Below are 15,199 nucleotides of genomic sequence, written 5' to 3'. Positions count from 1 at the left end.
GAATACAGAGGCGCCAACAGAATAAAACCAAAATGATAAAAGGGTTAAAAATGCTTAGGAGGCAGTGGTGGACTTACCTCCTGCAAGCAGACACTGAAAACGGTCTATTCAAATAATTATAGATTTTATTGGCATACTCCAAAACGGGGGGGGGGGGGGGGGTCTGCAACACGTTTCACAGGCTTAAACCTGCTTCCTCAGGCAATAAAACATTAGGAGCATACAACAGCAGTAGGTCTGGAAAACACCTGGCGCCTCTGTGATCTCTTTCCTGTACACTGGGCTGACAAGTCATTTGCTGCTTCTTGCACAGCAGCTCTTGGGCTGGGAGTACACTTGTCTGTGCAGAAAATCATGCGTTTTATGGATCATGTGTTTCTGTATTTTTCTCTGCGTTTATATTCTTATCCATATGCCTTTTCAAAACAGAGAAGAATTACAAAACAGAATAATTCGGGAGCAGCTATTCCATGACTATCAGGAAGGAATACTGCTTCTACCATGCTACTGCAGAGCTGTCTAGCTACACTGTGAAGGAATAAGAAAATGATTGCATCCACCAAAAGCTTAGAGGTATTTCATAGCCCATTCACCTTTAAAGGACAAATGAAGTGAGAAGAATTTTGAGGCTGCCATATTTATTTCCTGTTAAACTATACCAGTTGCCTGGCAGCCCTGCTGGTCTATTTTGCTGCGATAGAAAGAAGTGTTTAAATAACATTAGAAACAAGCATGCAGCTAATCCTGTCAGATCTGACAATAATGTCAGAAACACCTGATCTGCTGCATGCTTGTTCAGGGTCTATAGCTAATGGTATTATAGGCAGAGGATCAGCAGGACAGCCAGGTAACTGGTATTGCTTAAAATGAAATATGCCTCCATATCCCTCTCACTGCACTTGTTCTTTAACCACTTGAGGACCCAGCCTTTACCCTCCCCATTAAGGACCAGCGCTGTTTTTTTATGATCTGTGCTGGGTGGGCTCTGCAGCCCCCAGCACAGATCAGGTGGCATGCTGAGCGATCAGATCGCCCCCCTTTTTTCCCCCCTATGGGGATGATGTGCAGGGGGGGTCTGATCGCTCCGGTCGGCAGGCATGTTGCGGGGGGGCACCTCAAAGCCCGCTTACGCGGCGAAATTCCCCCCCCTCCCTCTCCTACCTGTCCCCCCTGGTGATCGGGGCTGCACAGGACGCTATCCGTTCTGTGCAGCCTGTGACAGGATGTCCTCTACATGGCGGCGATCCCCGGCCGCTGATTAGCCGGGGATCGCCGATCTGCCTTACGGTGCTGCTGCGTGGCAGCGCCGTTCAATGTAAACAAAGGAGACATACGTCTCCTGCGTTTACATTTAGTCTGCAAGCCGCGCAGGTTATTCACGGAGACCCGGCAGCTGATTAATTAGGGAGGCACCTGGCGTGCGGTTGGCAAGTGGTTAAGGTAAGCTTGACACTATATTGACTTACTCTCCAAATTCTTTACCATAATTTCCAAACCTTGTCATTAATGCAGTGCCCTTCAACTTCCAGCAGGTGGTGACAGATCATTGTCTATGTGTTTTTACTTTTTTTTTTAATGTTGCAGGCTTTAGAGAAACCATTATTTTTGCACAGTTTCTATGTTCCACGGAAATGCCCTACATATCAAAATACCTACATGAAGCTGGTCAAGTTTAGAGTTTCAAATTTGCTTAGGGCTAGTTTAACCATTTCAGCCCGCGGGGATTTTTCACCTTATGCATCGGAGCAATTTTCACCTCCCATTCATTAGCTAATAATAACACTATCACTACTTATCACAATTTATTGATCTATATCTTGTTTTTTCCGCCACTAATTAGGCTTTCTGTGGGTGGTACATTTGCTAAGAGCCACTTTCCTGTAAACGCATTTTAACAGGATTAATAAGAAAAAAATGGAAAAAATGCATTATTTCTCAGTTTTAGGACATTATAGCTTTAAAATAATCCATGCTACCATAATTGAAACCTATGTATTTTATTTATCTCGGTTATTATACCATTTACATTTTGTCCCTATTGTCCCTATCACAATGTATGGCGCCATTTTATTTGGAAATAAAGATGCATTGTTTCCGTTTTGCGTCCATCACTATTTACAAGCTTTTAATTTAAAAAGTGTTTGTAGTATACCCCCTTCAAATGCATATTTAAAAAGTTCAGACCCGTAACTATTTATGGTCTTTTTTTTTTTATTGAATTTTTTTCTCTCCATTAAAAATTTTATGTGGGTAATATTTTGGTGTGGGACATAAATAGCTCATTTTTAATGTTAGTATGTGTGTAAATTGTAATATGAAAAATGTGTAGTTGTAGTTTTACTATTTGGCCACCTTCATTTTTGGTTTCCCTCCTTGTACTTCTCGCTAAGCGGAAGTACAAGGGGGATGCGGAAATCTTTCCGGGCAGAAGAACTGAAGCCTCACGGGTGAGCACTTCGGTTTTTCTGCGGGGAACAGGGATCGGTGATCTGGAACAATGTTCCCTTTCACTGATCCCAGGGCTACCGGGGGACACCACGTGGGCACGCCTGCGATTGCGCGCCGAAGCGCGGGAGCGCTGGAAGGCAGCCGCCCGGACGTGAGCTTCACGTCCGGGCGCCACAAATGGTTAACACTAGGGTTAGGCACCAGACAGGAAAGGTTTGATACAAGGAAAGGAGGGGGAGGTTGCGGAGTAGGAGTGGGATAAGTAAGGGATTTGAGTTTAGAAACTAGGAGGGATGGAGGTGAATATTCAGCACTAAGAGGGGAGGAGATTTGTGGTTAGTCTCTAGGAGGTAGAGCGGGGCCCGTATGCAGTTCACTTTTTCACCTGAGTTTTCTCCTAGGTGATATTTTTAAACTTGTCAATAAAATGCCAGAAAGCAAAGAAATACTCAAAATAATTTTGATAGTATCTTTTCACCTACTTTTTGTTAACTTTTTATCACTTTGCAATGGAAAAAGTATTATAAATCGAAGATGAAAAATTATCTCCTAGGAGAAAACTCAGGTGAAAAAGTGAATTGCATATGGGCTGGAGGTTAGAGATAGACTTCAGGAAGAGGGCAGAAGGTTAGGAGTACTCCCCTTTACCAACAATCATAATGGAGTAGTCAACCTTAAAATGAGACTGAAGCAAAAAAAAACAACTTGTGATCTAATGAATTGTATGCATAGTATATGCATGTTTCTATAACATTGCATCATTCTCTAATATTTGCAGTTTACAAGTTACACTCTGTATTTTTAATGATGAAACAGAACAGAGCTAATGACCCTTTGAACTTCCTGACAGAAAAACCTTAAATGAGCAAGAAACTGTGAGAGACAGGGTTGAGATAAGTGCTTCAGAAAATATCACTGGTGTCTGACTAAATTATTCGGAGAGCTCAGTAAAGCTCTTTTGCATAGATAAGAGAAGTTTTCTTAACTCTTCCTGTACTGGATACAATATGAGACTCACATCTCTAATACTAATGTTCTATTTCTTAGCTGTACTACACATGCAAATTATTCTCTCATAATTTTATTTTCACTTCCGATTCCCTTTAACTAACAATCAAACATCCAGGAGGGTGAACTAGGGTTTTATATCATTAGTTTTAATCTTGTTAATTTTACAGACAATAAATAATTAATCTGCAAGAAATGTGATAGTATAAAAAATATTCTCTTTTCACTTTACAAAGTTATGACCAACAGTCTACATTAGCTGGCGGTGGTTCTTTGTCCATATGTCTTCCTTGGAGTACATCCGTAACTTTAAAATGCCAGCTACTGTAGTAGAAAGTGTGTGTAGAGCCTGGAAACTAATCTGGTGATTGAGACAATTTTGTGAGTGGGGTTGTTTAGGGAACCAGTTGAAATGGTTCATATTGAAGATGAGGGATGCAATCTGCACAAAATTTTCTTCTAAAGAGAAACCTACCGGATTGAGTAGCTGTAGTTAAAAGAATATATCCTCAGGTGTTTTCTCTCAGGGAGTGTAGCTTTAAGAATGATGTATAGCTAGAGATTGTTAATTATAATCACTCCCCGCCTCCTAGGAGGTGTGCTATACATTGGGAGACTGTTTGTTGCTTGAGGCACTTCAAAAAGGTAGTTATGCCTGAATTGTCAAGCCTGGTTTCGTTTGTATTGTTACTTTGCAAATATTGCAAATATGCAATAAATCAGTAGAAAAACTCTGTGGCATTCCAGTCACGTCACGAAAGTTTGCACGTTATGAGGTAGATGGATACTGCTATGTATGGTTGACTTCTGTAGAATGAAGTGTACAGATACTTCCAGTTCCTCTTCCAGAGAGTACATCCAGCTTCTCAACTCAGAGAATTGTCCACCTTTAAATCTAAATTATGGAAAATGTGTGAAAAAAATAATAATCAGAAACGTGAATACAAACAACTTCCTATCTAGAACTACAACCGAGATTTTTTTGTGCTGCCCCACCCAACACAGCCAGCATTATTTTATGTGAATTCTGGACAAGTCCAAAATATATCTCCAGTTACAGAGAAAGGTCTAGTGGCAGTATGCAGTAATCACATAGCCTACTATGAAACGTGTCTCCATTAGATCAAGCCGTTCTTTTTTTTAAAGAGACGTATTCAAAAAAGGACCCCTGGGGTCACTTACCTTGGTATGGGGAAGCCTTTGGATCCGATTGAGGCTTCCCCCATCCTCCTAGTAGAGCCGACCTTACTGGGATCGACTATTTCCGCCTGATCCCAAGCCGAGAGCAGCTACTGCGCCTGCCCTGAACCAGGGGAAATGAAATATTTACATGGCCACCGTTCAGAGCGGCCCTGCGAGACCACCGTGGGAAGAGGGAAGCCTCATTCGGATTCAGAGGCTACCCCCTCCCGAGGTAAGTACCCCCCCAGGCCCTTTTTTTCAATACAGGGTTTTTTTTTAAAGAGAACCCGAGGCGGGGTTATAACAACAAAATCCCCATACAGAGGCTGGGTCTGCCTATAGAGCCCAGCCTCTGTTGCTAGTCAGATTCCCCCTAAGCCCCCCCCCCCCCCTGCGAGACCCCATTATTCACAGCCGGGCTATGCGGGCCATATTTACCTCTCTAATATCAGTCTCCGCTCTCCCCGCCTCCTGCATTCCTCCGGTTCCGCCCGCGTCCCTTCCCTCCAATCAGCAGCGGGGAAGGGATGTGGGCGGGAACCGGAGCGATGCAGGAGGCGGGGGAGCGGCGAGACTGGCATTAGAGAGGTAAACACAGCCCGCTGTGACACGCTGCGTGTCGACAGCACGGCTGTGATTAATGGGGTCTCGCAGGGCGGGCTTAGGGGGAATCTGACTAACAACAGGGGCTGGCCTCTATAGGCAGACCCAGTCTTTGTATGGGGATTACGTTCTCAGAACCCCCACCTCGGGACAACTGAAGCGAAAGGGATATGGAGGCTGCTATATTTATTTCCTTTTAAACAATACCAGTTGCCTGGCTATTCTGCTGATCCTCTGCCTCTAAAGGTGCATACACACATCCAACTTTTTCAAACAACTTGTACGACTTGTAGTGCAAAAAACAAACAAATTGTTCAGACTTCATGGACACACTGACCAACAAAGTGGCTGATATGCTAATTTACATGTCGTTTAACCAACTTAATAATAGACAATGGACCGGCTATTTTACTTACATGTGTGCCTGCAGTAAATAGAGAAAGGACAGCTGCTGCAGACTCTCTCATAGGGAAAGATTAGTTAGGCTCTTGTAGGCTTCTTAGCTTGCTCCTTGCTGATTCTTATTGCTAAAATAGCACCCCATAACAGCTAATTTGAGAGCTAATCTTGTTCTTGTGATCTATTTTTTTTTCTGTGTGTCCCACTGACAATTGTGTTGCATAGACAACCTTGATAATTCATATTGTGTGTGCCACTGCCAGGCCCAGCACATTCAGTGACTACCTGTGTGTGTGTGACAGGTGCACATTACCCATCACTGCATATACCTACTTGTTGTTCACAGTGCACCCACCTACCTACGTGAGTTGAGCGCACGCAGTGTCACTGTGCCGGTCCGCTACCTGTCTGTGTGTGACAGGTGCACATTGTAATACCCATCACTGCATATACCTACCTGTTGTGTTCAGTGCACCCACCTCATCACTGCATATTCCTACCTGTTGTGTTCAGTGCACCCACTTCATCACTGCATATACTTACCTATTGTGTTCAGTGCACCCACATACCTATGTGAGTGCACGCAGTGTGATATACCACTCCGTGCATACCTGTTAACTGCACCTGTGTGACTGCACATTGTATTATACCGGGCAGTCAGTGCATACCTTTCACTTGAATGGATGGCAGACTTGCCCTCCATAACAGATTCTCGTTACAGGTAGTAGTCTATCAGTGTCATCTACATCAGGGCCTCGAAAGTCCCTTTGGTCACTACCTCGGGACGTGCATGCCATGCCTGCTGCCTTCCTTGGATGTGTGGTAGCCATTCCTGCTCCTTTGCCCACAGCGTGCCTGCTGCCTTCCTTGGATGTGTGGTGGTGGTAGCCATTTCTTTGGCTTCCACTCCGGACCGGAATCGAACTAGGATTCCCCGGCCATTACCAGTGGTCACTCACAATGGCAGACTTGCCCTCCATAAAAGATTCGTTGCAGGTGCTGAACAGCAAGCAGAACAAGTATTTAAAAAATAGATGTAAGCTTTACCAATGGTAGAGAAAGAACCATTGAAAGTTGATAAGGCAGTCAGACATTACCTGACATCACTGAGTGAGGAAGAGCAATCTTGCCATGGTGTGCACCAGTCCAGCACGGCCGTCACTACGCAAACAGCTATTTGCGGTGCGTTACACAGTGAGTTTGGAGTGTCAGTGTGAAGCAGTACTCTAATTACACTCCCTGATTGATGTATATGTTACGGCCAGAACCCGAAGTCTGGCCACTTCGGGTTCTGGCCGGTCAGAATGCGAAGTGGCCGTCTCACTGCGGCCAATGTGAGAAATGAAATTATTCCTGACGGCTCCGGCTCCTCTCCTCGCTGTCTTCATCCTGCCACGGATGGCCAATCTAAAAAATTAACGGATTTCTTCGCTCCAGCTCCTCCTCCTGCCTTCCTCCTATTTCCCTTTGACAGTCGGGGGCACACACATGCACTCAGTCGTTCGTGGCTGCAGGGATTAGTTCGGTTAATTCCTGCAGAGCGGGTCCTGGCAGAAGCAATGTTTGCAGCATTCCCGCTCTACTGTCCTGCAGCCACGAACGACTCTCCAGTGCATGTGTGTCCCCGGCTGTCAGAGGGAAATAGGAGGAAGGCAGGAGGAGGAGCGGAGACATCTATTCATTTCTTGGCCGCCCTGGCAGGATGAAAACAGCAAGGAGAGGAAGAGAGGACACAGCGCTGGGGATGGGAGGCTGCGCTGATAGCCAAACGGAAGCGCTGCGCTGATCGCAAAGCTAAGAATACTTTCATTTCTAACATTGGCCGCAGGTGCCCGGCCACTTCGCATTTTGGCCGGCCAGAACCCGAAGTGGCCAGACTTCGGGTTCTGGCCGTAACATATACACATGCAAGATGTTTTAAAGCACTTTCGGCCTGCAATTTAGCATTCAATGTGATGTCTGCCCTTAAAACGCTGCTTTGCGTCAAAACCAGATTTTTCCCCGGGACTTTTGGCGTCTATCCTACTCCGCCATGCCCCCCTCCAGGTGTTAGAACCCTTGAAACATCTTTTCCATCACTTTTGTGGCCAGCATAAGTGTTTCTATTTTTCAAAGTTCACCTACCCATTGAAGTCTATTGCGGTTCGCAGAAGTTCGCGCGAACGGAACTTTTGGCCGAAGTTCGCAAACCGAAAATCGGAGGTTTCGGGCCATCTCTACAATGGACTAGATTAAATGACTGATCAAACAACTTGTTGTTTGAATGTCTATTAAGGTGCTTACACATGCACTACATCTGGCAGAAACTGCCTTATCAGTCCGCCGACAGCGCGTACACATGCACTACTGTCGGCTGAACATCCACCTAGCGGGAGGGTCTGACGGACCCGTCGTTGCCAGATGTAGTGCGTGTGTACGCACGTGTCCAACTAATAGACATTCAAACAACAAGTCGTTTGATCACCAAGTCATTTAATACACAAGTCGTTTGTACATATGTGCAGACCTAACAGTTGTTTGAACAACAGTTGGTCCAACAGATCCGCTAAGCGGTTCGGGCGAATCTGCTGTTATCAATCGCTTGACAGCGCATACACACGTCCAACTTGTCGTTCACACAAGTTGGACGTGTGTATGTACCTTAATAATTTCAGCCATAGGCCCTGAAAAAGCTTGCAGCAGATCGAGTGTTTCTGACAATATTGTCAGATCTGACAAGATTAGCTTCATGCTTGATTTTAATGCTATTCAGACACTACTGCAGCCAAATAGACCAGCAGGCTAGGTAGGCAACTGGTATCGTTTTAAAAGGAAATAAATATGGCAGCCTCCATATTTTTCTCACTTCAGTTGCCCTTTAAAGCATACCTAAACCCAGGACTTCCTCTCTGCTCTAAAAGATAAGAAACTTCATAATATCCTTTACAGAAAAAACATTTCTTTAAACGGCAGCATCTCTGTGGAGAAATGTAAGCAGTAACAGTTACTTCCTGGCTTCATGGAAGCACATACTGGGTTAAATGGGCACTATGGTGAAAAAATGTAAAAGATGTGCAAACATGAAGTTATCTACAGTACATTAGTCACTAAAAAGTCTAGTCCAATTGTAGAACGGGAAGACGCTGTATATCCCATTTAATAACTTATTATGCAATTCACTTTTTCCCCTGACTTTTCTCCTAGATGATATTTTCACACCTTGTCATAAAATGCCTTTTAAAGGACTATCGCAAAAATCATAACATTTAAAATACATATAAACACATACAAATAAAAAGTATGTTTTTTTCCCAGAGTAAAATGAGGCATAAATTACTTTTTTCCTATGTTGCTGTCACTTACAGTAAGTAGTAGAAATTTGACAGAAGTGACAGGTTTTGGGCTAGTCCATCTCTTCATAAGGGATTCTCAGCAATGGTTTTATTCTTTATGAAGATATTCCCTAAAAAGGATTTAAACAATAATGCTGGCCGGCTTCCATGCTCACTACACACTATTTTGGCAGCTGGACAGAGCAACTGCCATTCACTAAGTGCTTTTGAGAATAAATAAATCCCTGAGAATCCCCCATGAAGAGATGGACTAGTCCAAAGCCTGTCGCTTCTGTCAGATTTCTACTACCTACTGTAAGTGACAGCAACATAGGAGAAAAGTAATTTATGGCTCATTTTACTCTGGAAAAAAACGTACTTCTTATTTGTATATGTCTGCACATATTTTAAATTTTTACATTTTTCGCCATAGTGCCCCTTTAACATCCAGTGTTCACATTTAACATGTCACATCGGCACAGGTTTAAAAAAAAAAAAAAAAAAAAAAAAGTAGTTGTGTTATTGCAGTTGCCCCATCCACAGTAGCAGAATTTTTATTAATTTCCTCAGTGCCTGCATGAGACCACAACAACACAATTGCTGATGTACTGTATTAACTTTTCAGTAATCTGCACTATGATCCAGGAGGGTTGAAATCTTCAACCTTAGACAAGTAAAAAAAAAAAAAAAGTAATCTTTGCTGGATTATTTATAATATCACCCTTGTAGATGTTTCCTCAGTGGATCAGGCCGAAAGTTTATTGAAATGCTACAAACATCCTGCTATGACAGCTGGTGTTTACCCTCAGGGCTGCCATCAGGGTAGTACAACTGGTACTCTCCTATGGGGCCCGCGCAGAGTCTGGGGCCAGAACAGTAGCTTCTGATTCAGCTCCATCTCTGTCTCAGCCCCAGTCTCACTTCCTACATGTCACCTGAGTTCAGCCGGCATACAGGGGGTTGTGTGTGTCTTCGGGACCCTGAAGTGGTGACAGTCTGGGCCCCAGTTATATGTTGGGATGGGCGGGGTTAAGGGTAACAAGCAGTGGACAGCCTGGGCCTTCTATGTCTGCCAGGGAGATGGACACAATAGTAACATAGCTGCTGGATCTAGGCTTGTCTGCGCCATGGCCTGTCTACAGTTCTGTTGCATTGCTGATTATGCAATGCATGGTAAAATACGAAGGGACATCAGAAAGTGCCTTGGCGCTGTCTGATGTCCACACTCGTGCATTGCACAGCACTGGGTTGCAGCAACACACTGCTGCATGCATTTGACTACGGTAGGCAGTGCAATTCCAGCCAGTGTAATTAAATGCGGCCAGCAATGCAGAAGCTGTGCAGCCACTGCATTGCTAGCCACCCTGTCCACACTTGTGTGCTGGCTAGCAACGCAGTTAACACAGCACCTGGGTCCCATAGCATTGCATGTGATTGCACTGCTAAACGCACAGAAATGCACGCAGCAGTGTATAGGTGTGAACATCAGGCAATGCCATCCATGAACTGTCTGATATCCTTGCACATTGCACTGTGTGTTGTATTGCTGAATCACAGTTGTAAACAACCCTAATTCTGTTAGGGAAACGCTGGCTAATTTAGTGGGGGCAGAGGGCGGCACTTTAGGTTTGCATATTATGGACCCCAGACATTTCTGATGGTGGCCCTGTTTGCCTTTCTTATTTTTACATGGTAAATGCAGAAAATGATGAGGTTTCCTTTTTTCCCTTCTTTGCAGATATACAGTGTGTGGGGGACAGTGATGCATCACGTTTGTATATCATTTACCAGCCTATGGCTTTCTGTCACACAACCCAAAGCAGCTATTAATTCCCAAACTTATGACCTAATTCAGCACCAGGAAAACTCCATTCCAATAAGTGGAGCTCTCAGCGCTGTGCCAAAGAGACACAGGTGCCAAGAAGATCAAAAGCAGCCGCCACGTGCCGCCCAGTGGCCTGCACCAAGATTACATGCTTGGCTGTGTAATCTCTGCCTGATCTTCTTAGCACGGATCTTCCTGTCAGGGGGGCCCTTCTTCTTGGCTGACTCAGAGTTCTGGAGGTGGTTATTGGTGCGGGTTGGGTAGTACAGTATCTCACAAACGTGAGCGCACCTCTCCCTTTTTTTCTTTTTATAAATATTTGATATCTTTTCATAGGACAGCACTGAAGACATGACACTTTGATACAAGGGGCTTGATTCAGAAAGCGGTGCTAACCTAGTTAGCACGCCTAAAGACTTTGGACGTATTAAGTAGGGTGCTAACTAGGTTAGCACCGTTTTGAAAATCAACTCGCACTCAAAGTCCAACACGCGCAAAGCACAGCGCGGTGCACGCGAAACAAAGGCGCACCCAATGTGCCTATAAGGTCGCATGGGGTGCGACCTTAATGTCGCATAGTGCGACGTTAAGGTTGCACCCCATGCGACCTTATAGGCACATTGGGTGCGCCGTTATCGTTTTGCGCGCACCGCGTGAGTTGATTTTATCACGACCTAACTGAGTTTAGGCGTGCTAGAGGGCTTTTCACAAGCATGCTAACAGTTAGCACCGCTTTCTGAATCAAGCCCAATGTAACATACTCTGGGTAAAGTTTGTATAGCAGTTTACATTTTGTGTCCCATCAAAATAAAACAACACACATTAATGTCTATACTGCTGGCAACAAAAGTGAGTACATCTCTAAGTGAGAATCTCCTCTAAAAATCACTTGTCAAAGAACACATTTCAATATATTCACTGGTAAATGCTGAAAATATATTGAACAATAGATTTTGTCCTATAATAAGATATGACAAGGCAACACAATCTTACTGTTTACAGAAATTTGCAGTAAAGAGTCATGTCTGCAGCCTCAGCCTCTACCATGCTTTACAACTCTCCTGTCTGCAGCCTCAGCCCCTACCATGCTCTACAACTCTTCTGTCTGCAGCCTCAGCCCCTACCATGCTCTACAACTCTTCTGTCTGCAGCCTCAGCCCCTACCATGCTCTACAACTCTTCAGTCTGCAGCCTCAGCCCCTACCATGCTCTACAACTCTTCTGTCTGCAGCCTCAGCCCCTACCATGCTCTACAACTCTTCTGTCTGCAGCCTCAGCCCCTACTGTACTCCACAACTCTTCTGTCTGCAGCCTCAGTCTCTACCATGCTACAACTATTCTGTCTGCAGCCTCAGCCCCTACCATGCTCTACAACACTTCTGTCTGCAGCCTCAGCCCTTACCATGCTCTACAACTCTTCTGTCTGCAGCCTCAGCCCCTACCATGCTCTACAACACTTCTGTCTGCAGCCTCAGCCCCTACCATGCTCTACAACTCTTCTGTCTGTAGCCTCAGCCCCTACCATGCTCTACAACTCTTCTGTCTGTAGCCGCAGCCCCTACCATGATACAACTCTTCTTTCTGCAGCCTCAGCCCTTACCATGATACAACTCTTCTGTCTGCAGCCTCAGCCCTTACCATGCTCTACAACTCTTCAGTCTGCAGCCTCAGCCCCTACCATGATACAACTCTTCTGTCTGCAGCCTCAGCCCCTACCATGCTCTACAACTCTTCAGTCTGCAGCCTCAGCCCCTACCATGCTCTACAACTCTTCAGTCTGCAGCCTCAGCCCCTACCATGATACAACTCTTCTGTCTGCAGCCTCAGCCCCTACCATGATACAACTCTTCTGTCTGCAGCCTCAGCCCCTACCATGCTCTACAACTCTTCAGTCTGCAGCTTCAGCCCCTACCATGATACAACTCTTCTGTCTGCAGCCTCAGCCCTTACCATGCTCTACAACTCTTCAGTCTGCAGCCTCAGCCCTTACCATGCTCTACAACTCTTCTGTCTGCAGCCTCAGCCCTTGACCAGGGTAGGGCTCTATTTGAGCCGACCTTATTAATTACCGTAACAAAAGCTATGACACCCAATTGGAGTTATAAGGCCACAGCTTTATTACAGTATTGACATTAAACATTAAATGAGCTGTGACAAGGAACACTGAAATAAAAAAGGGGGGGGGAAACAACAACATATTAAAATCACAAACATATTTCTATTAACAGATGGCGGGGCGCTTGAGCGCTCTGCAGGTCCCTTGACAATGCCCTCCCGTGCCGGCCACCAGCCTTCGGCTTACATTAGCACATTATACATTATTGCATTATCCATTATTGCCATTATCCATTATCATTATCATATATATTCCATTATGGGATCCTCATTCAGCGCATTACTTGGTTATGCCAGCTCGGTGGGGAATACTTTCTCGATGTCCAAAGATACGGCATTGTCAAGGACCCGCCTTAACCTGCTGGGCGGTCTGGACGAGCTCAGCTCGTCCAGTACCGCCGGAGCCTGCCGCTCAGGCCCTGCTGGGCCGATTTGGCTCAAATAAAAAGCAGCACACGCAGCCGGCACTTTGCCAGCCGCATGTGCTGCCTGATCGCCGCCGCTCTGCGGCGATCCGCCGCGAGCAGCGGCGAAAGAGGGCCCCCCTAGCCGCCTGAGCCCAGCGTAGCCGGAACAAAAAGTTCCGGCCAGCGCTAAGGGCTGGATCGGAGGCGGCTGACGTCAGGACGTCGGCTGACGTCGATGACGTCACTCCGCTCGTCGCTATGGCGACGATGTAAGCAAAACAAGGAAGGCCGCTCATTGCGGCCTTCCTTGTTTATTCTGGGCGCCGGAGGCGATCGGAAGATCGCCTCCGGAGCGCCCTCTAGTGGGCTTTCATGCAGCCAACTTTCAGTTGGCTGCATGAAATAGTTTTTTTTTTATTAAAAAAAAACCCTCCCGCAGCCTGCCTGGCGATCTTAATAGAACGCCAGGCAGGTTAAGCTGTGACAAAGTCTGTAGGGATACAACAAGTTTGCATTGTTATGGGGTGTTCCCAACACCCATCTTGTCGCTTGCTACCAATGAGCAAGCGGCAGCGGGAGGGTGGGTGGGAGAAGTTTGCTGCATCCACACGATCCCAAAAGGAAGGCTGCCTGGCCAGCCCCCTGGTCTTATAGTGTCCTGGCCCTGGCCAGGACACTCCACCCCTCCTTCACACCTGGCGACCCTATTGTTCTTGGACAGTCCAGCTCAGAGCCCACCCGGTCACGCCCCTTCTCGCCCTAGCTTCGCCCAGCTCTCAGGTTACTTACCATGCTCTACAGCTCTTCAGTCTGCAGCCTCAGCCCCTACCATGCTACAACTCTTCTGTCTGCAGCCTCAGCCCCTACCATGCTCTACAACTCTTCTGTCTGCAGCCTCAGCCCTTACCATGCTCTACAACTCTTCAGTCTGCAGCCTCAGCCCCTACCATGATACAACTCTTCTGTCTGCAGCCTCAGCCCTTACCATGCTCTACAACTCTTCAGTCTGCAGCCTCAGCCCCTACCATGCTCTACAACTCTTCTGTCTGCAGCCTCAGCCCTTACCATGCTCTACAGCTCTTCAGTCTGCAGCCTCAGCCCCTACCATGCTACAACTCTTCTGTCTGCAGCCTCAGCCCCTACCATGCTCTACAACTCTTCTGTCTGCAGCCTCAGCCCTTACCATGCTCTACAGCTCTTCAGTCTGCAGCCTCAGCCCCTACCATGCTACAACTCTTCTGTCTGCAGCCTCAGCCCCTACCATACTCTACAACGCTTCTGTCTGTAGCCTCAGCCCCTACTGTACTCTTCAGCCTCAAGTAGGATGTGGAGGGAGAAATAATTTAGGAAATCAGCTCTACACTCAGTAATTGTTATTTATTGACTTATAAAGCACCAACATACTCTGTGGTGCTCTACAGAGTAAGAAACAAACATGGTGTACATAAGCAAGCTAAAGGAAAGTCATCAGTAATTTCATTTTTATGTAGGATTGAAGTGGGTGGCAGAGCAGGACTGGGGTTAAAGTCAGGAAAAGAAAGAGACTGGGAATGCAGACTAGCAAAGCAGTGACTTGGGCTACAAGCAGTGCATGGACTTGGGATGCAGTCTGGGAAAGCAGGGAGGATAGGGACTGGGGCTGCAATTTATGGATTGGTGGTTGCAGGAAGGTATGGCAGTAAAGGACTGGGTACTGCAGGTAGGGGGGAAATGGGCTAGGGGCTTAAGCCAGACAGGGCAGTAACTGGAAGTTATAGGCAGGGATAGAAAGGATCGGTGGATACATGCATGGACAGAATGGAGGATATACGAGCTGGGGTTGCAGGGTAGGGATGACACTGACTGGAGGATACAGGCAAAGAGGGTAGGGACTGTCAGTGTGGCAGGGACTTGGACTACAG

General features: G+C 46.1%; 1 protein-coding gene across 2 annotated transcripts in view; it reads right to left on the bottom strand.

Moving 5' to 3' along the window:
- The window catches only part of PUSL1 (pseudouridine synthase like 1), a 151,268-nt gene that overhangs the window by 17,184 nt on the left and 118,885 nt on the right, over window positions 1-15,199 (bottom strand). The window contains exon 8 of one of the 2 annotated variants that reach the window (XM_068240603.1): window positions 3,585-4,351. The exons of the other annotated variant lie outside the window; for it this stretch is intronic. Coding sequence (XP_068096704.1) covers window positions 4,323-4,351 — 29 coding nt within the window. The 3' untranslated portion in view covers window positions 3,585-4,322. Of the gene's footprint in view, window positions 1-3,584; window positions 4,352-15,199 lie in introns of those variants that run through there. 2 annotated transcript variants of the gene reach the window in all.

Source organism: Hyperolius riggenbachi, chromosome 6 (genome assembly GCF_040937935.1).
Source record: "Hyperolius riggenbachi isolate aHypRig1 chromosome 6, aHypRig1.pri, whole genome shotgun sequence".
Lineage (NCBI taxonomy): Eukaryota > Metazoa > Chordata > Amphibia > Anura > Hyperoliidae > Hyperolius > Hyperolius riggenbachi.
Note: the sequence above shows the minus strand (reverse complement) of the source record. Positions and strands in the feature narration are given on the sequence as shown.